At 47.6% G+C, this 20,803-nt stretch overlaps 1 protein-coding gene across 1 annotated transcript; it reads right to left on the bottom strand.

Annotated features, from left to right (window-relative positions):
- Positions 1-2,234: 2,234 nt before the first annotated feature.
- Positions 2,235-12,492, bottom strand: Kpna2 (karyopherin subunit alpha 2). The gene is made up of 11 exons (XM_042665450.1): positions 12,373-12,492; positions 11,052-11,154; positions 10,772-10,909; positions 8,056-8,144; positions 6,328-6,596; positions 5,557-5,651; positions 5,208-5,471; positions 4,698-4,931; positions 4,019-4,201; positions 2,856-3,005; positions 2,235-2,567 (listed from the first exon to the last, which is right to left on the bottom strand). Exons 2-11 carry the CDS (start codon positions 11,124-11,126, stop codon positions 2,475-2,477), a joined length of 1,590 nt encoding a protein of 529 aa, XP_042521384.1. The 5' UTR covers positions 11,127-11,154; positions 12,373-12,492; the 3' UTR covers positions 2,235-2,474.
- Positions 12,493-20,803: the final 8,311 nt, after the last annotated feature.

Raw genomic sequence — 20,803 nt, 5'->3', positions numbered from 1 at the left:
AGAAAACTAGAAGTGGCACTGTGACTCAAGTGGTAGAGTGCTAGTCTTGAGCAAAAGAAGCTCAGGAACAGTGCCCAAGCCCCGAGTTCAAGCCCAGGACTGGCAAAAAAAAAAAAAAGAAAACAAAAGAATCCTAGCTACTGAGATATGAGGATCAAGGTTCAAAGCCAGCCAGGGCAGTAATGTGCCTGAAACCCTTATCTCTAACCACCAAAAAGCCCAAAATGGATACCTGGCTCAATCTTTAGAGCTGTTAGCACCCTGCCGGGCAGGAGTTACATTAACAAACACCACGCTCCGCCCCTCCAATCAATTTTTCAGCCCTTTCAAATGTTGATACAGGTGGAAAAATGTTGAATGTTGACAGGGTAAACAAAACTGCCTGGCAAAACAGTTCGAATATTAAGGCAAAGATACAATGTGGCAATTTCCTACAGTGAATCTATTTTCTTTTATTTGTTGTTTCTTAGGTCCTGGGTTTATGCTGCTAGGGAAAGCCATTCCTCCAGGTTCTTTGTGCCATAGTTATTTAGCTGTTTTTCAGGGTCTGGAGCTGTACCAAATACCCATGTTTTTTTGGTTGTTGTGGAGCTTGAACTCAGGGGGCATGGGTGCACCCCTGAGCTTTTGTTTGTTGGTAGAAGTGGTAGTCTTGGAGCTTGAATTTAGGGCCCGGGTTCTGTCCCTGAGCTCTTTTGCTCAAGGCTAGTGCTCTAGTTCTCTGAGCCACAGCCTCCACCCCCACCTCCCCCGCCATATGGTTTTCTGGTGGTTTTGGGAAGATAAAGCATCTCAGTCCTTCCTGCCGGGGCGAGGCTGGCTTTGAACTACCATCCTCAGATCTTAGTCTCCTGAGTAGCTAGGATTACAGGTATGACACTGGCACCCAGCTCCCTGGGCTTCTTTTGCTTAAGGCTAGCACAAAAGCTCAGGGACAGTGCCAAGACCATGAGTTCAAACCCCAAAACAGGCAGCACACACAGACAAAAATAGATATAAGCAGATGTATAATTCATTAAATGAGATTTGGGACTACTAGGAAATAAAGTTTTGGTGCAGCAAAAAAGTACTACCAATTCAGATATACTTGGTAAAAATTGATGACCATAGAGTTTTTGTCAAGTTATTATAAAAAGTCATTCTCCAGTTAGGCGCTGGTGGCTCACACCTGTAATTCTAGCTACTCAGGAGGCTGAGATTTGAGGATTGCAGTTCAAAGCCAGCCCAGGCAGGAACATCCCTGAGACTCATCTCCAAATAGCCACCAGAAAACCTGAAGTGGCTCAAGTGGTAGAATGCTAGCCTTGAGCTGAAGAGCTAAGGGACAGGGCCCAAGCCGAGTTCAAGCCCCATGACCAACCAAAAAAAAAAACAAAACAGAAAAGGTAGCTTACAGATAGGCTAAATAAAAATCCAATTGTCGGGGCTGAGAAGGTGGCTCAGTGATAGAGCGCTTGTCTTGCATGCATGAGGCCCTGGGTTCCATTCCTCAGCACCACATAAGCAGAAAAAAAGCCGGAAGTGGTGCTATGGCTCAAGTGGTAGTGCGCTAGCCTTGAGCTGAAGACCTGAGGGACAGCGCCCAGGCTGAGTTCAAGCCCCACGACTGGATCCCCCCCCCCAAAAAAAAAGGATTGTATCTAAAGTATGAGGAAATGTATTTTGGATATTAGCTATCTATAAAGGAATCATGAGGCCCCGAGTTCAAGCCCCAGGAGTGACAAGACAAAAAACAAAAAAATCCCATGGAATTGAAAACTAACTCTGCTATTTTTGAGGAGGAAACTATATTGACATGCACCTTAATGAAGAATATCCTCACATTTCTAGCCAGAAGGTAACTGGAGATGTGGGGCATTCCACTATTGGTTCTCAGAACACTGGAGTACTTAAAGGTCATAAATCACTTAAAAGTTTTGTTATGTTATTTTGTGTGTGTGTGGTAGTATGAACCGTATCTCCATTTCTGACTTTATGGTTGTTAGTTGGAGAGAAATCTCAGGGACTTTGATGCCTGAGTTGGCTTTGAACTGCAATTCTCAGATCTCAGCCTCCCAAGTAGCTAGATTACAGGCAAGAGCCACTGGTGCCCAGCCCCCACTGCAGGAAAAGTAGCCCAGCCCACTGGCAGGACTCAGAATCCGGCAGGAACAGGTTAGCACCCCTGGATCCTTGATGACCCCCAGTGATGTCACTGGTATCATGAAGAGCCTAGGCTAGACAGCAAACATGGGTGAGGGTGAACCGAGAAAAGGGTGGAACTTAATCTTTATTTACAGGACAATGCAAGATATGAAATTCCACAGACAGGCTTCATACAGTATGTACAGTTTGGAACTGTTCAAGTATAGTTTTGTTGTAAAAAGTGCTACAATAACCACATTTAAAAAAAAGAGTTCTTAGAGAGAAAACAGTAAGACAAACATATACCAAACGGTACACAAGGAACATCTTTATGCCGAAGCTGCACAAATCTAGAAGTTAAAGGTCCCTGGAGTACCATCTTGAACTTGGAAAGAATAGCTTTCAGAGGTACTTTCTGGCACAACATTTTGATCTTCTTCTTCCTAGATATGGAAGAAAAAAAAAAAACCTCAGAAATATGGCACATTTCTCAGCAAAAACCTACCTAACAACCCACATCACTTCTTAAGGTCTTCGCTCACATACCCCACCTTTAACCTGGCACCATACAGTCTAATACTCTGAGCAGGGAAGGGAGAAGGGCTATCAAGCATGGCTGATTCACCTGTGCTTGGGAGAAGGGAGAAAACCTCCAAGGCCCACCAGTGTTTCTTTTCTGACTTGTTCCAGTCAACACCCTGCAGGACGTGATGTGACATGACATGACTCACCTCCACGGAGAAGTACTTCTCAATCAGCTTCAGGGAGGCCTTGTACACACTCTCGTTCTCATGGTTCTGAAGTGCTTCAATTCTGTCCAAACCGCCACACTCTTCAATCATTATGCTAAGTTTCTCTGTTTCTCCTAGCTTCTCAGCAGCCTGAACAAAATGGACATTTACTAGCTTCCATTGGGTGTCCTATTTAAGTGGGAAAACCACTCCAGCTGAAGAATAATGTCTATATCTATACCTATATTTATCAGGGACACTAGTTTCATCAACAACTACATGATACAAGTTTTGGGATGTTTTTTGGTTGGTCAAGGGGCTTGAGCTCTAGGACCAGGTGCTGTCCCTCAGCTCTTCAGCACAAAGTCAAGTGCTGTACCACTTGAGCCAAAGCACCACTTCTAGTTTTTTGAGTGGTTTATTGGAAACAAGAGTCTCCAGGACTTTCCTGCCTGGGGTGGCTTTGAACTGCAATCTTCAGATCTCAGCTTCCTGAGTGGCTAAGATTACAGGTGTGAGCCACTGGCGCCTGGCTTACATGATAGAAGTTTTATGCCCATTTTCCATATGTGTACTCTTAGCACCTACTTCTTTTGTGGTCTGTGTATGTGCCAACACGAGCGGGAACTCAGCATCTTAGCATTATCCTTTAGCTTTTTTGGCTCAGGGATTGTGCTCTACCACTTGACCAACAACTCCACTTCCAGCTTTTTGCTGGTTCGCTGGAGATGAGTTTCCTGGAGTTTCCTGCCTGGGTTTGGTTTCAAACTGAGATCCTCAGAGCTCAGCTTCCTGAGTAAGCTAGGATTACTGGGGTGAGCCACTGGCATTTGGCTCAAGTTGAAGCCTCAGTACTAGCATAAAAAAGAAAGAAGCAATGTAGTCTGGACAAGTGTAATGGTGCACATGTAATCCTAGCTACCAAGAGGCTGAGCCAGAGACAGCTTGAGTTTATCCATAGGTTTGAGGCAAGCTTGGACAATATAATGTGAAAACTGGTGTCAAAAACAAAACAAAACAAATGAATCAACAGAATAATTCTAAGGCCTATTTTTACTGAGTACATTTATCTGCCCCTACCCTGCTCCCACCCCTGCCAGTTTAAACAGGAAACTGATTACTGGGCCCTAATTCAAACAAATACCAACCACATTAGAACTTACCTGGAAGATATTTGTAATGGCGTCTAGAATGACCAGGATAATTTTGGTATCTTTCGCGTTCAAGAGGCTCATCAATGGTTCTATTATGCCACAGTGAACAAGGTAGACAATTTGTTCCACAGATCCACCACTGGTGTAGTTGGTTACTGCCCAGACCGCCTCCTTTTGTGTCTTAAAGTCAGCCTGATAAACATAAATAGTTCGAATTCAGAAGGCATAATAGTAAAATCCCACAGGTCCCATTTTGCAAAAATAGTGACAGAAACTACCAACTTGGCTAGAGAACCTTAAGTGAAATAGTTATTACTTATTGCCTACTACTTAGCAATAAGATTGTGTGTGTGTGTTTGTGTGTGTGTGCTGGTCGGTCCTGGGATTTGAACTCAGTGCCTAAACTTTTTGTTCAAGGCTAGTGCCCTCCCACTTGAGCCACAGCTCTACTTCCAGTTTCTGGTAGTTCATTGGAGATAGAATCTCATGGACTTTTCTGCATTAGGCTGGTTTTGAAATGCAATTGTCAGATTTTCAGCTGCCTGAGTTGCTAGGATTCTAAGGAGTAAGCCGAGAGTGGCGGATTAGCTGAGGATTTTAAGCAGTAGGCACTAAATAAAGGATGTTCTCAAGCCCAGCTGGTCTATACATAATTACCAGTCATTGGATGGAATTCGACAATGATTACCTTAGAGAGGACACCCACAAGAAATGGGACCAGTCCATGATTCACCACTTGCTGGATCTGGTCCTGCCGGCCAGCTGTGATGTTTGACATTGTCCACGTGGCTTCTTTCTGAATGTTTGTCTTGGGGTTCGTTAGCAGGCTGGGCATGACGGCAAGGGCTCCTGCGTCGATCACAACCTGAGTCTGCTCATCAGTTCCCGTGACAATATTTCCTATGGCTCTAAGTGCAGGAGTCTTAAAAGGAAAAAAATGACTGGTTATTATCCCAACATTGCTCAAAAAATTCTTATCCTAAAAAAAAAAAAAAAAAAAATGGGGGGGGGGGCCTGTGGGGTTTGAAGTCAGGGCCTGGGTGCTGTCTGTCCCCAGGCCTCTTTGTGCTCAGCCTCCTGAGTAGCTAGGATTACAGGCGTGAGCTACTGGTCTGTGGCTTCCCCCAGCCTCTTATTGCAAGTTGTATATCATCTGATCCTTGTTTTCTTTTCAGTAGTGTAAAGGTGAAAAACCTACCACAATTGACAATTCAGTCGCTCCTAGAAGCTTCACAAGTTGGGGCACAACTCCTGTCTTCACAACCATTTCGATGCGCTCGTTGGGGCCATCAGTCAGGTAGGAGATGGCCCAGCAGGTGTCAGCTAACACCTCGGGGTCGGTGTAATGCAGAAGTCGGGCCAAAGTAGGCAGAATCTGCTCAACCGCATCTAACGGGGGTGCAGGATTCTTATTGCGGCAAAGGTTTGAAAGTGTCCAGGTAACGTTCCTTAAGTAACCACACTGGGGGGAAAACCACAAAATAGGTATTGAGGGATGGAAGACATTAGGCTCAACACAGACCACCTGCTGACCCGTAGAAACTTACTGTTAAGGCTGACATATCAGGAACTGCCAGGAGAGCCAACAGAGGGTCGATTGCACCGTACTTAATAACCAAATCTCGGAAATCTGAACCATCACCTACAAAAAAAGAACACCAGACTTACCACATCTTCTCATCTAACACCACTGACACATCAGACTTTCCCTCCCTCACTCTGATGAATCCCTGGGGCTGGGTTTGCCTTCACTTTTTGTGTGTGTCAACACCGGGCCTTGAACACAGGGCCTCTTGCTCTTTCATTGGCTTTTTCACTCAGGACTAGCACTTGGTCACGTGCAGCTTTCTGATGCTGACTTTTCTGCTCAGGTTAGCTCGGATCCTACCCACGAATTCTCCAGATCGCAGCCTCTGGAGTAGCTGGGATTACAGGCATGAGCCATCAGCACTCAGTTTCCTGGTCCTGTCTTTGTCATTCTTAATAAGAGCCTGATGCAAACTCCAAACCTAACAGGTCACTATTACTCTTCACATGACCCTCCTCCAAACTCAGTCCAAAGAGATTTTTTATTTTTTTTGTGGTCTGGGGCTTGAACTCTGGGCCTGGGCGCTGTCCCTCAGCCCTTCAGCTCAAGGCAAGTCCTTGAGCCACAGTGCCACTTCCGGTTTTCTAGTGGTTTATTGGAGATAAGGCTCAAGAGTCTCCCAAGCTAGCTTTGAACCTCGATCCTCAGATCTCAGCCTCCTGAGTCGCTAGGATTACAGGCGTGAGCTAATGGCGCCTGGCTCAGTCCAAAGAATTTTAAGGGCAAGTACCTGCGATGTTTCCTAGGGCCCACACAGCCTGTTCACTGATGTGGGCATGGGGAGACGCCAGCAGAGTGATGAACGCCGGGATGGCGCCGCCATCCACCACAGCTTTGGTCTGTTCGGAAGTCCCAGAGGCAATGTTAGTGAGAGCCCACGCCGACTCAAACTGGATGGGCCCACAATCGGTTCTGCCCAAGAAGGACACGAACTTGGGGATCAAACCAGCACGGATGATGTTATCTATGGGGGGCTGTTTTTCCCTAGAAAGAAGTTTCCTAAGGAAGAAACAAAAAGGAGAAGCTTGTGTGAAAATCAATGTACAACAGAATCCATTTTAAGACAGGGGATTAATGCGTAGCTCATCTTGGCTTCAAACTTCAGATCCTCCAATCTGATACCACAGAGGCACAGGCCAATATGCCCAATCTTATAAACCTTTCAGGACACAGATGGCTGCCTGGTGCTACCGATCTTACTGTCAACAACCTTGTTCCCCTGCACCAACAATTACCCGTAATTCAAATTATTCTCTCCCTGCAAAAATCTATACACTACTGTCATGTTTTTCTCTTTTCTACGTTGGTACTAGGAGTTATACCAAAGACATGAACACTTTTCCTAAGCCTTTTCTACTCCAGGTTAGCACTACTTGAGCTACATTTCTACTTCTGACATTTTTCTAGTTCATTAGAGCTAAGACTGTCACAGATTTTCCCCGCTTGGGCTGGCCTTGAAATGCAATCCTCAGATCTCAGCCTCTGGAGATTATAGGTGTGAGCTATTGGCACTTAACACTTTTGTGAACTACTGGAAATCTATCAAGTTGTTCTTGTTATTTAACTTCTCTGATTGCTAGTGACTGTACAGTGCATTTTACTTGTCATTTGCCTTGTTTCACTATACACTGTCTTCTTTTTTTTTGGGGGGGGGGGGGTAGGGGAAGATGCGGTCATAGGGCTTGTACTCTGGGCCTGGGCACCTGTCTCTCAGCTCTTCAGTTCAAGGTGAGCTACCACTTGTCCCACAGCACCAATTCCGGTTTTCTGGTGGTTAATTGGAGTTAAGAATCTCACTGACTTTCCTGCTCTGGCTGGCTTTGAACCCTGATCCTCAGATCTCAGCCTCCTGAGTAGCTAGGATTACAGGCGTGAGTCACCAGCACTCAGTTTTGGTTTGTTTTTTTTCCTTTTACCAGTCTTAGGGTTTGAACTCATGGCCTGGACACTGTCCTTGAGCTTCTTTTTGCTCAAGGCTAGCACTCTCTACCACTTGAGCCACAGCACCACTTCTGGCCTTTTCTGTTTATGTGGTACTGAGGAATCGAACCCAGGGCTTCATACATGCTAGGCAAGCACTCTACCACTAAGCCACATTCCCAGCCCTATATATATATATTTTAAACCAGATATATCATTTTAAATGGATATATGAATCCCAAATTCAAACATTTCTTCCTTTTCTACTTCCAGTGCCTTAAAATGCTACTGTTGCCAAAGATTAATTCTTTACTAAAAAAACGGTATGCCAAAAGGCTAATAGCAATTGTTACTGGGGATAGAATTTTAGGCAATTGTAGAAATTACAAAGCTTCACCTAGGGAAAAAAAAACACCATAGAGAAATAGGCTGATGCCTGGTTTCACCTGTACTCTACCCAGAACCAAGTCCCCTTCCTAACAGACTACCCACAAAGGGCACTTTTTAGGCTGCACGTGCTAGGATGCACAAGGCTTACCGAGCGGCCTGTGTAGCTTGGAGCTGGCTCTCCACATTGTTGCTATTTATACCTTTGACAATGTCATCTACGGACCAGTGCACAATGCCCTAAAAGAAAAGTGGTAGTTTACAAGTTACTTTTAAGATTAAACAAATAATAAAACTTATTATCATTGTGAAGATTTTTTTGGGGGATTTGGTCCTGGGGAACTCAGAGCATGTCACTGTCCCCGAGCTCTTTGGCTCTACCACTTTGAGCCACAGCTCCATTTCCAGTTTTCTGGTGACCAATTAATTAGAGATAAGAGTCTCAAGGGACTTTCCTGCCCAGGCTGGCTGAGCTACTCCTGTGTAGCTGGGATTAGTAGCCACTGCCCAGCTTTTGTGAAGTTATTTTTAGGGTTATAATCAGTTATTAAAACTTAGCCTAGTCACGCACCACTGTTTCACAACTGTAATCCTAGCTATTCAAGATGCTAAGATCTGAGTTCAAAGCCAGCCTGGAAAAAGAGCTCCAATCAATCACCAGAAAACTTGCAAGGGGTGGGAGGGAGGAGGAGTCTCAAAGACATTCTTGCCCAAACTGGCTTCAAACTGTGATCCTCAAATCTCAGCCTCCCATGTAAGTAGCTAGGATAAGGCATGAGCCATTAACACCCAGCAAGACCAATTTTTTGATTGGTTAATTGGAGTCTCTTGGATGTTTCTGCCCATGTTGGTTTCAAATTATGTTCCTCAGATTTCAGCTTCCTGAATAGTCAGGATTACAGGAATTAGTCACCGACACCCAGCTTCATTGGAGAATTTTGTCCCTATACTAGGAAGCTGTGAACCATTTTAAGACCAGTTTAGGCTGGACATTAGATAGTAATACAATCATAGCTGCTCAAAAGACAGGAAGATCACCAGTTTGAGAGCCTGGGCAAAGGTAGCAAAATTCCATCTCAAAACAGACATGTAATTAATTCAAACTCCAGTATGCGGGGGTAGTTTTTGCCCCCCTTTTCCAACAAATGTTAGCTTATTGTTCACATTTTTTTTGCCAGTCCTAAGGACTGAACTCAGGGACTGGAAACTTCCCTGAGCTTCTTTTTGCTCATGGCTAGCACTCTACCACTTGAACCACAGCGTCACTTCTGGTTTTTTCTGTTTATATGGTACTGAGGAATCAAACCTAGAGTTTCATTCATGCTAGGCAAGTACTCTACCACTAAACCACCTTCCCAGCCCAACATTTTTTTTTTAAATTTTTTTGTTGTTGGTCTTGGGGCTTAAACTCTAGGCCTGGGCATTGGCCCTCAGCTCTTCAGCTCAAGGCTAACACTCTACCACTTGAGCCACAGCATCATTTCCAGTTTTCTGGTGGTTTACTGAAGATAAGATTCTCAGAAACTGGGCTGGGAAGGTGGCTCAGTGGTAGAGCGCTTGCCTCACATGCATGAAACCTGATATTCCACTCCTCAGTACCACATACATAGTAAAAGCTGGAAATGGTTCTGTGGCTCACAAGTGGTAGAGTGCTAGCCTTGAGCAAAAGCTCAGGGACAGTGCCTAGGCCCTGAGTTCAAGCCCCAGGATGGCAAAAAAAAAAAAAAAAAAAAAAAAAGGCCCACCACTGTACTTCTGGTTCGTTTTTAGTAAAGTAGTGTATGGTACAGGATAAAGAGAAAGAAATTACAAAGCCATTGTAGCAGGGCACTGGTGGCTCACGCCTGTAATCCTAGGTACTCAGGAGGCTGAGATCTGAGGATTATGGTTCAAAGCCAGCCTGGGCAGCAAAGTCCATGAGACTCTTATCTCCAATAAACCACTCAGAAAACCAGAAGTGGCGTTCTGGCTCAAGTGGTAGAGCACCAGCCTTGAGCTGAAGAGTTGAGGGACAGCGTCTAAGCCCAGAGTACAAGCCCCATGACCAACAACAACAACAAAAAAGCCATTGTAAATATTTCAGGAGGAAAAAGACTTGACCAACACTGCTAACCAGAGAGATGACAATGACATAGAGGGGAGGGAGGGGGAAGAAGGGGAGAGGAGTAGAGGAGAAGGGAGGAGGGAGAGAGAGAGAGAGAGAGAGAAAGAGCACCAAAGTTAAAAGTTAAATTGGCCAGGCGCCAGTGGCTCACACCTATAATCCTATTTAATCAGGAGGCTGAGGATCTGAGGATTGGAGTTCCAGGCTAGCTTGGGCAGGAATGTCCCTCCAGAGACTCTTATCTCAAATAAACCTCTCAGAAAACCAGAAGTGGCACTGTGGCTCAAGTGGTAGAGTCCTCTCCTTGAGCTGAGGAGATGAGGGACAGTGCCCAGGCAGAGTTCAGCCCCAAGGCCAACCCCCCCCCCTCCAAAAAAGAGTTAACACTCAAAATGGTTAGTTCTAGAGACAGTTAACATTAGAGCAGGTGGCCATCTAGAAGCAGGAAATCCAAGGACACCTGAAGGAAAGTGTCAACTAAATGAAAACACTGGGGGCTAGGGCTGCGGCTCTGTGCAGAGCACTTGCTGGAGTGTAAAGCTCTGGGCTCAATCCTTAGCGTGGTCCAAAACAAATAATTCAAGACCTTGGAATCAGCTTCAGTAGATTAGAGAACAGATAGCAAAGAAAACCAATCAGAACAACTGACTGGGAACAGAAAAACAGATCTTTAGACATTTGGTTGTCAAAAGTACACATCAGATTTCTAAGCAATGTCTTGGTGGATTCTCTAGGTTTACAAGCCTTCGTGAAATCCACGCACCTGATTGTTGCGGTTCTCCTGCAGCGGAGAGGTGGCATCATCAGGAAAGGAGCTGACATTTCTCCTTTTCAGCATCTGGTCATCCTTCTTAGCTTTCCTCAACTCCACATTAACTTCTATCCGGCGCCGTCTCATTTCCTACACGCAGAGAAGGTTTATCACTTCACCTATGATATGAGCTTTGGAGCCAGGTGACTAGTTTTCTTTGTGTCTACCCCTTCTCAACAAACATCTTCCAATTCTAAAATATTCCAAAAAATCAACAACCAAAGGTACTCACCGTGCTGTCTTTTCCCTTGTTCTTGAATCTGTTCAGCCGGGCAGCTGGTGAATTAGCATTCTCATTGGTGGACATGGTTGAGACAAAGGGAGAAAGCTAGAAGCTAGGAGGGGGGAAAAATAGCCTAATTTCATTTCGCTTTGTCAACAAGGAGAGCACCAAGCAGGCGCAGCATTATCAGCCACCTATTCAGCCCACCCCTACACCTCCTTCAAGTACCTTCCAGTTCTCAGCATTGTAGGTATGGTTTTACTCCAAGAATAGCTGTCCCCTTCTACTAAAGTACAGACTTCCTGGAACAACTGTCCGTCAGAAAGCTAATGCAAGCCACATAAATCTTTCAGTAGCCGCATTAAAAAGAAAAAAAGAATGATACTATTTTGCCCAACTACTACCTAGACATGTTAGCAATAATAATAATTAAAAAAAAGGTTTTACACTTCCCATACATCTCCAACCTGTGTCCTGCAGCACACTGTGGACCTCTGCTGAGACCGGTGACTTTGGAAACACCTGGCCGTCCCAAGATCAAGACGGTGGGATCTTAACATTCTGGAATCTATGAAGGTTAATCCAACCCCAAGTGGGGATAGATGAATGACAATAACTTGTGGGGACCTATGTCCTCACAGGGCAGTAAATTCAGATGCTCTAGAGGCTCTCTGAACTTCACTGTCATCCAGTGACCAAAAGTAAGGACCTTCTCCGCACCGGAACGTTATATAAGAATTGGAGCCACGCCATGACGGGGCCCGGCATAACCATCTTTGTCCCCGGTGAACACTGGAAGCTGCAGCGCCCCGCACACATCTGCACTTCCTGATCGTTTCAGGCGGATGCGGGGAGGTGTCAGGAAGGTCCCAATTCGCTATCCTCAATTCCCCGCGGCTCGCCCACGACAGTGACACAGCCAACCCCAGGCCCCGGCGTCAGAGATCGCCTTCCCCGAAGCAGCTCCGCCACGGCCAGCCCCGAGCGCCGAGCTCCGGGAGGGCGCGGCGCGGACCGAGGAGAGGCCGGCCGCCGCCTCCAGCGGCCCCTCCCCGACCCTCGCTCCGGGCCCGCCGGGATCAGCTGGCGCATTCTGCACCCTTCGCGGCGCTCTTAATTCCCGACCCAGTCTCCACCTCCACGAACCGAGCCCCCGAGGCCCGATCACCCGGGGAAGGAAAGCCAAACAATCCCCAGGCCCGCCCGGACCGGATCCCTCTCCCCCCCTGCCCCCGCCCCAGCCTCCCTCCCGCGATCGCCAGGCCCCGCGCAACCCCGCGACCGCCAGGCGTCAGCGCCGCGGCGGTGACGGAGCCGGGGTCCACCATACCAGGAGATCGGGCTGAGGCTTCTTCGAGAGGCGGTGCGGGGTTCACCGGGAGCGGATCGGCTGCCCTCGAAACGCCCAACGCGGCTCAGCCCAGAGACGGTGTGCCTCGTGCCGCCGGCCGGCCCGATTTAAATTTCCCGGTGACTCTGCACTCCGATTGGCTGGTTCGAGCCCAAGCTGCGCGCCCATTGGTGGATTTGAAAAACACGTTAGGCGGGGCCGAAGGGGAGGGGTCCTGGGGCCTAGAAGAAGGAGGAGGAGCAGGAGGAAGACAGGACGGCATCGCGAGACCAGGGAGCGGTCTGGGGCCGGGCCTGCGCGCCCCAGATCCCGGCATGCAGCGCGAGGGGCCCGCTTTCCTCGCTGCAGCGTCGTAGGAACTTGGCGGCTGCGGGGCGGAGGCGTCGTGTCCGTTCGCTTCTTCCCCCTTACCCGCTTGCTTGCTTGCTTGTTTTTTAATTGCATCATAAAAGACTTGTGTGGAAGCTGTAATACAGTAGCACAAGCTTTGTCTGGAGGGTCAACGTCGTTTGGTTACTTATTGTCATCTCGAATGCAGAGTTACAAGCTTTCGCGTAGTGCATTCGCGTAAGTGTCTCCATGGACCCCGGCTTCTTTGTTTTGTGTCTATGCTGCTCCTGGGGCTTGAACTCACATCCTGGAAGCTGGCCTGGAGCTCTTCTACCCAAAGCTCAAGCTCTACCACTTGAGCCACGGCACCACTTCCGGTTTTCTGGTGGTTCTTTGGCGATAAGACTCTCAGACTTTCCTGCCCGGGCTGGCTTTGAACCGCGATCCTCAGATCTCAGCCTCCTGAGTAGCTAGGATGACAGGCGTGAGCCACCGGCGCCCGGCTGCAAGACTTTATTTTTTTTAAATAAACCATAAACCACCCCAAGAACTTCTGTGCTATTAATACAGTCTGAATTCATGATTCTCTGTTGTTGCTTTTTGTTTTGTCACGCTGGAGATGATTATAAACATTTGGATCGTGAGCTGTTAGTGTTTGCTTTCAGCAAGTCTTCTGTGTCCTAAAAGGGGAGTTCTTTAGGAAAGTTGCATTGGTCTCTTCTGAACCTTTAAGTAAATTCAGCGAACTTTGTCCATTCTGCCTGGCAGGCGTTCATGCCAGTCCCACTCACTGAGTAGCAGCCAAGGTAGGAGGCTGCTCGTACACCCAGTCAACATAATCCCTACCCTGTAAATGTAAGAATGTGGAAGGAATTCATCTCTGAACCAATCACTGCAGAGCACTCTCGGGCAGCTGTGAATGGTTCTGGGGCAGGGACAGGCACAGGACTTTAACCTGCTTGGAGGTCTTTGCTTTTTTTTTTTTTTTTTGGTCGGCCATGGGGCTTGAACTCTGGGCCTGGGCGCTGTCCTTCAGCTCTTCAGCTCAAGGCGAGCGCTCTACCACTTGGGCCATAGCTCCACTTCTGGCTTTTTCTGCTTATGTGGTGCTGAGGAATGGAACCCAGGGCCTCACGCATGCGAGGCAAGTGCTCTACCACTGAGCCACCTTCCCAGCCTTTTTTTTTTTTTTTGTCGGTCGTGGGGCTTGAACTCTGGGCCTGGGTGCTGTCCCTCAGCTCTTCAGCTCAAGGCGAGCGCTCTACCACTTGAGCTACAGCGCCACTTCCGGTTTTCTGGTGGTTTATTGGAGGTAGGAGTCTCACGGTCTTTCCTGCCCAGGCTGGCTTTGAACCGCGATCCTCAGATCTCAGCCTCCTGAGTAGCTAGGATTACAGGCGTGAGCCACCAGCGCCCGGCTGGTCTTTGCTTTTGTTTAGAAGCTGGAGGTTGGAGTCTAGGCGGTGATCTCTCTCTCTCTCTCTCTCATTTCTTTATTGAGATTAGGTGGTTACATAAATTTCACAGCATTGTGGGGTAATGATACTTAGCTAAAGTCATAAATACACTTTAACCTTCACAAAGGGAATTGTCATTATCATGATCCATAAAGTTTGTGAACTCTACCAACTTTGACAGTACAACTATTTCTTCCAAATCGGGTGATATGTCCATTTCTTTCCTTTTTCTTTTTTTTTTTTTTGGGTCCAGTCGTGGGGCCTGAACTCTGGGCTTGAGCGCTGTCCCTCAGCTCTTCAGCTCAAGGCTAGCGCTCTACCACTTGAGCCACAGCACCACTTCCAGCTTTTTTCTTTTTGCTTATGTGGTGCTGAAGAATCGAACCCAGGGCCTCAGGCATGCAAGGCAAGCGCTCTACCACTGAGCCACCTTCCCAGCCCTCTTTCCTTTTTCTTAGTGCACGCTGTTCCCCCTTTCCTCTCATTCCCTCCCTCCCACGCTCCCACGGCTGCCCTTGAGTTACTTAGTTCACTTTCGTCAATGTTGTGGTCTTCTCTTACCGGAGAGATTTGAATCTTGTAAATCTGAGTTAGGGAACTGTACTAATACTTTGAGAGCTCTGATCCACAGTGTCCTACCTTGGAGAGCTATGGTTATCTCTGAAGTTTTGTACTTAGGTGATTCAATGTGTTTTGTGCTTGTTTTTAGGGCTTGTAGTAGGAAGATCCCTACTCAGGCAGGCAAGCCCACCTAGTCGTCCGGAGTGACAGAGCCCACCGCAACAGAGTTGTTAACAAAGAAGCAACTTTATTGAGAAGGCTCCTACACTGATCAGGGCCGCAGCATAGGCTGGAGAGCTGATACTGTGACCCAGAGCGGCCCCCATTCTTTGGTTTTAAAAGGCAAAATCCATGAGGTCAAGCCTGGTCACGGGCAAGTGAACAATGGGATCGTAACACACACACAAAGGATTGTACAGTCACACCCGACCATACACAGGTGGCCAATGAGGTTACAGTTTGCCTGTAATGGCTGTTTAGACCAGCCATCACCTTGGTTTAAAATGGCACACAAATTTAGTGGGTGAGGTCTACCTTTTGGGGGGGCAAAAGGCGGAGTTTACTGTAAGCATGTGCAAAAGGCAGGCTTTACCTTAAGCACATAGTATCGCTAGTTGGAGCCAGATTACAAGCTATCTTTTTATGGGTCAATATTTTTTTTTTTTTTTGGGTGGGGTCCGGTTATGGGGCCTGAACTCTGGGCCTGGGCGCTGTCCCTCAGCTCTTCAGCTCAAGGCTAGTGCTCTACACTTGAGCCACAGTACCACTTCTGGCTTTTTATTTTGCTTATGTGGTGCTGAGGAATCGAACCCAGGGCCTCATGCATGCAAGGCAAGTGCTCTATCACTGAGCTACCTTCCCAGCCCCTTATGGGTCAGTCTTTAACTCAACAAAGGTGGCTTAGGTTGTTCAGGGTAGGGGGACCAGAGGCATTTTTTTTTTCATTCTAGGAACTAGGCCCATCGAGTCTAAAATCCCTAAAACAAAGGCAAAGCTCAAAATGGAATCATACCAACTTGGGCCCCATCTCAGGGTCTACTTCAGACTTTGGACAGGGATCAAATGGTATTGCACCAGCATATCAATGTATATTTTTTACAAGGCTAAATTTTCTTTTGCTTGAAAGTCATAAGTGCTGTGCTTCTCGAAGTGTTTTGAGTGTTGTGCATGTCTTTATACATTTAATTGTCACTCCTCTGCGAGGTGGCTCTGTTACTCCATTTCTCAGATGAGAATGAATCATGAGTAATTAATTGATACTGGTTTACATAGCTGGGGCTGGGAAGGTGGCTCAGTGGTAGAGCGCTTGCCTTGCATGCCTGAGGCCCTGAGTTCGATTCCTCAGCACCACATAAGCAAAAAGAAAAAAGCCGGAAGTGGCGCTGTGGCTCAAGTGGTAGAGCGCTAGCCTTGAGCTGAAGAGCTGAGGGACAGCGCCCAGGCCCAGAGTTCAGGCCCCATGACTGGACCCAAAAAACAAACAAACTGGTTTACATAGCTAACAAATGACAGAGACAGGATTCAGACCTAGGCATTCTAGTGCCCTGACTCACGCTCTCAAGACAGAAAAGAACCTACAAGAGAAGTATACTATCAAAAGTTGCCTTTGAGGGGCTGCAAAGGGGGCTTAGTGGAGAGTGACTGCCTAGCACGGGTGAAGCCCCAGGTTCGATTCTTTTTTTTTTTTGGGTCCGGTCATGGGGCCTGAACTCTGGGCCTGGGCGCTGTCCCTCAGCTCTTCAGCTCAAGGCTAGCGCTCTACCACTTGAGTCACAGTGCCACTTCCGGCTTTTTCTTTTTGCTTATGTGGTGCTGAGGAATCGAACCCAGGGCCTCTGGCATGCAAGGCATGCGCTCTACCACTAAGCCACCTTCCCAGCCCCCAGGTTCGATTTTTCAGCACCACATAAACAAAAAAAAAGGTGGAAGTGGCACTGTGGCTCAAGTGGTAGAGTGCTAGCCTTGAGCAAAAAGCTCAGAGACAGTGCCCAGGCCCTGAGTTCAAGCCCCAGTGTCACCACCGAAAAGCAAAACAGAAAGACAATGAAGCACCTGGGGGACAGAGGAGGATGTCAACAATGTTAAGGCAGGTCTAGGGGAGGACAGGAGCGAGCGAAGGGAGAGAGGGAGGAAGGAAGGGAATGCTGGGGGAACATACTCTCCTACTCTAAGCCACTGCAGTTTCAATGTGGAATCAGGAAAGGCCTTATCTGGCTTCCGCCCACTAGTATATTCCATCTACCAGACACAGAGACAGGATAATTTTTGTAGTTTGAGAGTCTCCTTCCTGGGAAAGGTTACTGTTCTAGAAGCTTAATCTGTGTACAGTGATGTTGGGCAATGGTGGGGCCTAATGGGAGGTATTTAGGTCATTGGAGGCTAGCCTTTAGAAGGGATTACAGTAATTTACTTGGGCTCTGGTTAGGCCTTGAGAGCTTAGCTTGCTATAGACCTGGCCCCTAAGTGTCTCTTGCTATCTGTTTCACCGTGTGGCTGTTCCCTTTTTAAAAAAATATTGTCACCACGGTGCCACTGGCCATGATGTGATGTTACCAAGCAGGTTTTTGTTAGGTTTTGAAAAAGAGGTAGCCAAGTAAGAACAGCAGCACGCACGTGGTATTCAGGTAAGGGGTAGGTTTATTCCTTAGACCTGCTGGGACCAGGCAAGGTTGGCACTCCACGTGGCTGGGAAAGGCCTGGGAATGAGAGAGCTGGGAAAGAGAGGAAAGAGCTAGAAAAGAGGAGAGAGAGCAGAGGGAGCTAGAAAAGAGCAGCGAGAGAGCAGAGTGAGCGCAGAAAGAGCAGCGAGAGCGAGCAGAGAGAGGGAGCAGAGAGAGAGCAGGGAGAGCTAGAAAAGAACAGAGAGCGCAGAGAAAGGGCGTCTGGGCCTGCGCTAGGCCTTATCTAGGGAATGGGTGGAGAAAGGTGCGGTCACATCAAATTCACGTGTGACCTCAGAGAATGCAGATGTGACCTCTTCCAGGTGTGCCAGTTGCCTAGGTAACGCAGGTCCCTGGGTGGAGACTTTGCTGCGAGGAGGGTGGAGTCTGCTAGCCATCCAGGAGCGGACCTTACAGTTTTCACTAGAGCTGAGCAGAGATGCCAGTACCTCATGTTTCGTCTGCTACATAAAACCTCTTTTCTTTGCGGATTACCTAGCATCACGTATTTTGTGATAACACAAAATGGATTAAGAAGCTTCACACCGCAATCCGATGCTTACTAAGGCTTTTGAGCGTTGAGATGTCTCTGTCCTCACTGACTCTGTATTGAAATGATGTGAGCAGAGAATGGAGCCACTTCAGAGATGCAAACCCAAAAAGACAGAGCCTGGCGACGCTTGCTTCACCTCAGGCCCAAATTTGGTTCTATTCACAGATTCAGATTATAACTCAATAAGTTCTCTTTTTCATTAAGCCAAACTGGAATGAATATTGTATCATTTGTTTTTTGTTTTTGTTTTTTTTTTTTTGGGTCCGGTCGTGGGGCCTGAACTCTGGGCCTGGGCATTGTCCCTCAGCTCTTCAGCTCAAGGCTAGCACTCTACCACTTGAGCCACAGAGCCACTTCCGGCTTTTTGCTTTTTGCTTATGTGGTGCTGAGGAATTGAACCCAGGGCCTCAGGCATGCAAGGCAAGCGTTCTACCACTGAGCCACCTTCCCAGCCCTATTGTATCATTTGTATTAGAGTAATTCTTTTTTTCTTTTCATTTGTCAGTCGTGGGGCCCGAACTCTGGGCCTGGGCACTGTCCCTCAGCCCTTCAGCTCAAGGCTAGCGCTCTACCACTTGAGCCACAGCGCCACTTCCAGCATTTTCTGCTATGTGGTACTGAGGAATCGAACTCAGGACCTCATGCATGCAAGGCAAGTACTCTACCACTGAGCCACCTTCCCAGCCCCTTAGAGTAATTTTTTTTTTTTTTTTGCCGGTCATGAGGCCTGAACTCTGGGCCTGGGCCCTGTCCCTCAGCTCTTCAGCTCAAGGCTAGCACTCTACCACTGGAGCCACAGCGCCACTTCCGGCTTTTTCTGTTTATGTGGTGCTGAGGAATCGAACCCAGGGCCTTATGCTTGCAAGGCATGCACTCTACCACTGAGCTACCTTCCCAGCCCCCCTTAGAGTAATTCTTTAACTAGGATTTTTACACAGACACACACAGGTTCCATGAGAGCAACAGTTTTAACTTTTTTCTTCTTTTTTTGTCAGTTGTGGGGCTTGAACTCTGGGCCTTGGCACTGTCCCTGAGCTCTTTAGTTCAAGGTGAGCACTCCACTACTTGAACCAGAGAGCTACTTCCGGTTTTCTGGTGGTTAATTGGAGATAACAGTCTCAAGGATGGACTTTCCTGCCCAGGCTGGCTTTGAGCTGTGATCCTCAGATCTCTTCTCCTGAGTAGCTAGGATTATAGGCATGAGACACCAGCACCTGACAAACTTTTTTTTTCCTTTTGGTTCCAGTGGTGGGGCTTGAATCCAGGGCCTGGGTGCTGTCCCTGACCTTTTGTGCTCAAGTGTGATGATCTACTACTTGAGCCACAGCTCCACTTCCAGATTTTTTGGTGGTTAGAGATAAGAGTCTGACTCTTGGAAGTGGCGCTGTGGCTCAAGCGGAAGAGCCCTCGCCTTGAGCTGAAGAGCGCAAGGACAGTGCCCAAGCCCAGAGTTCAGGTCCCACAACCAACAAAAACAAAAACAAACAAACGAAAAAAGAGTGACTCTCCTGCTCAAGCCGACTTTGAATTATAATCCTCAGATCTCAGCCTCCTGAGTAGCTAGGATTACAGAGTAGCTAGGATTACAGGCGTGAGCCACCAATGATTCTCTGCTGTAGTCACTTTACAATCACCTTGGGATCAGAGGAAAAAAGATTCAACAATAAGTATCTTGTGTGGAAGGCGAACTTCCCTTCAAACCAGCCATACTTGCTTCTTCAAGCAGCTAATAGCCAGGCGCTGGTGGCTCACGCCTGTAATCCTAGCTACTCAGGAAGCTGAGATCTGAGGATTCCAGTTCAAAGCCAGCCCAGACAGGAAAGACCGTGAGACTCCGATCTCCAATAAACCACCAGAAAACCCGAAATGGCGCTGTAGCTCAAGTGGTAGAGTGCTCGCTGGCCTTGAGCTGAAGAGCTGAGGGACAGCGCCCAGGCCCAGAGTTGAAGCCCCATGATCAACAAAAAAAAAAAGAAAGCAGCTAAGGGCTGGGCATGTAGCTTAGTTCATGAAGCCCTCAGTTCCATTCCTTAGTACCCCATAAACAGAAAAACCTTGAAGTGGTGCTGTGGCTCAAGTGGTAGAGTGCTAGCCTTGTGCCCAGGCCCTGAGTTCAAACCCCAGGATTGGAAAAAAAAATGCAGGCACCCTAAAGCAAACACCAGGATACACATTTATATAACAAAGACTATTCTATTACTGCTCAAGAGACCTACAGCTATTCTCAGGTTAACCGGTGTGTGTGTGTGCATGTGTTTGGTTTTTGTAGTAAGTACCTGGAGTTGAACCCAAGACCTCACATGTGCTACTCATTGTCTGACAGCCTATGTTTTTGCATTGTCGGTGGAGGGAGCGGTACTGAGGCTGTATAGAATAGAGGGACGGTCCCTGCAGGGTGGGCCTTTTTGAGGGTGTGTGTGCCAATCCTGGGTGCTGTCCTTGGGCTTTCAAGCTCAGGCTCAGGGCTAGTGCTCTACCACTTGAGCCACGCTCCACTTCTGACTGCTTTGGTAGTTCATTAGAGATAAGGATCTCTCAGCCTTCTCCTGCCTGGGCTGGCTTCCAACTGAGGTCCTTAGATCGCAGCCTCCTGAGTAGCTGGGATTACAGGTGTGACAGGAGTGCCCAGCAGGATACAGCCCTAAATCTACACGTTTTGATAGACTTTTATCTAAAAGGACAGGTGGACTGAGGTGAGTTTTACACTGATTCTCAAACATGGAAAACCAGTTTGGCTGGCTGCTTGGCGCACTGGCATTAACCACTTCTGCTCTCCGGTAGATGTTTCCTCTGCTCTTTCAACAGCAGTTCCTGAGTCTCTGGTGGCAACCAGTGCTCTCTCAAACCAG

The sequence above is a fragment of the Dipodomys spectabilis genome, unplaced genomic scaffold (genome assembly GCF_019054845.1).
Source record: "Dipodomys spectabilis isolate Male_0828 unplaced genomic scaffold, ASM1905484v1 ptg000329l, whole genome shotgun sequence".
Classification (NCBI taxonomy): domain Eukaryota; kingdom Metazoa; phylum Chordata; class Mammalia; order Rodentia; family Heteromyidae; genus Dipodomys; species Dipodomys spectabilis.
Note: the sequence above shows the minus strand (reverse complement) of the source record. Positions and strands in the feature narration are given on the sequence as shown.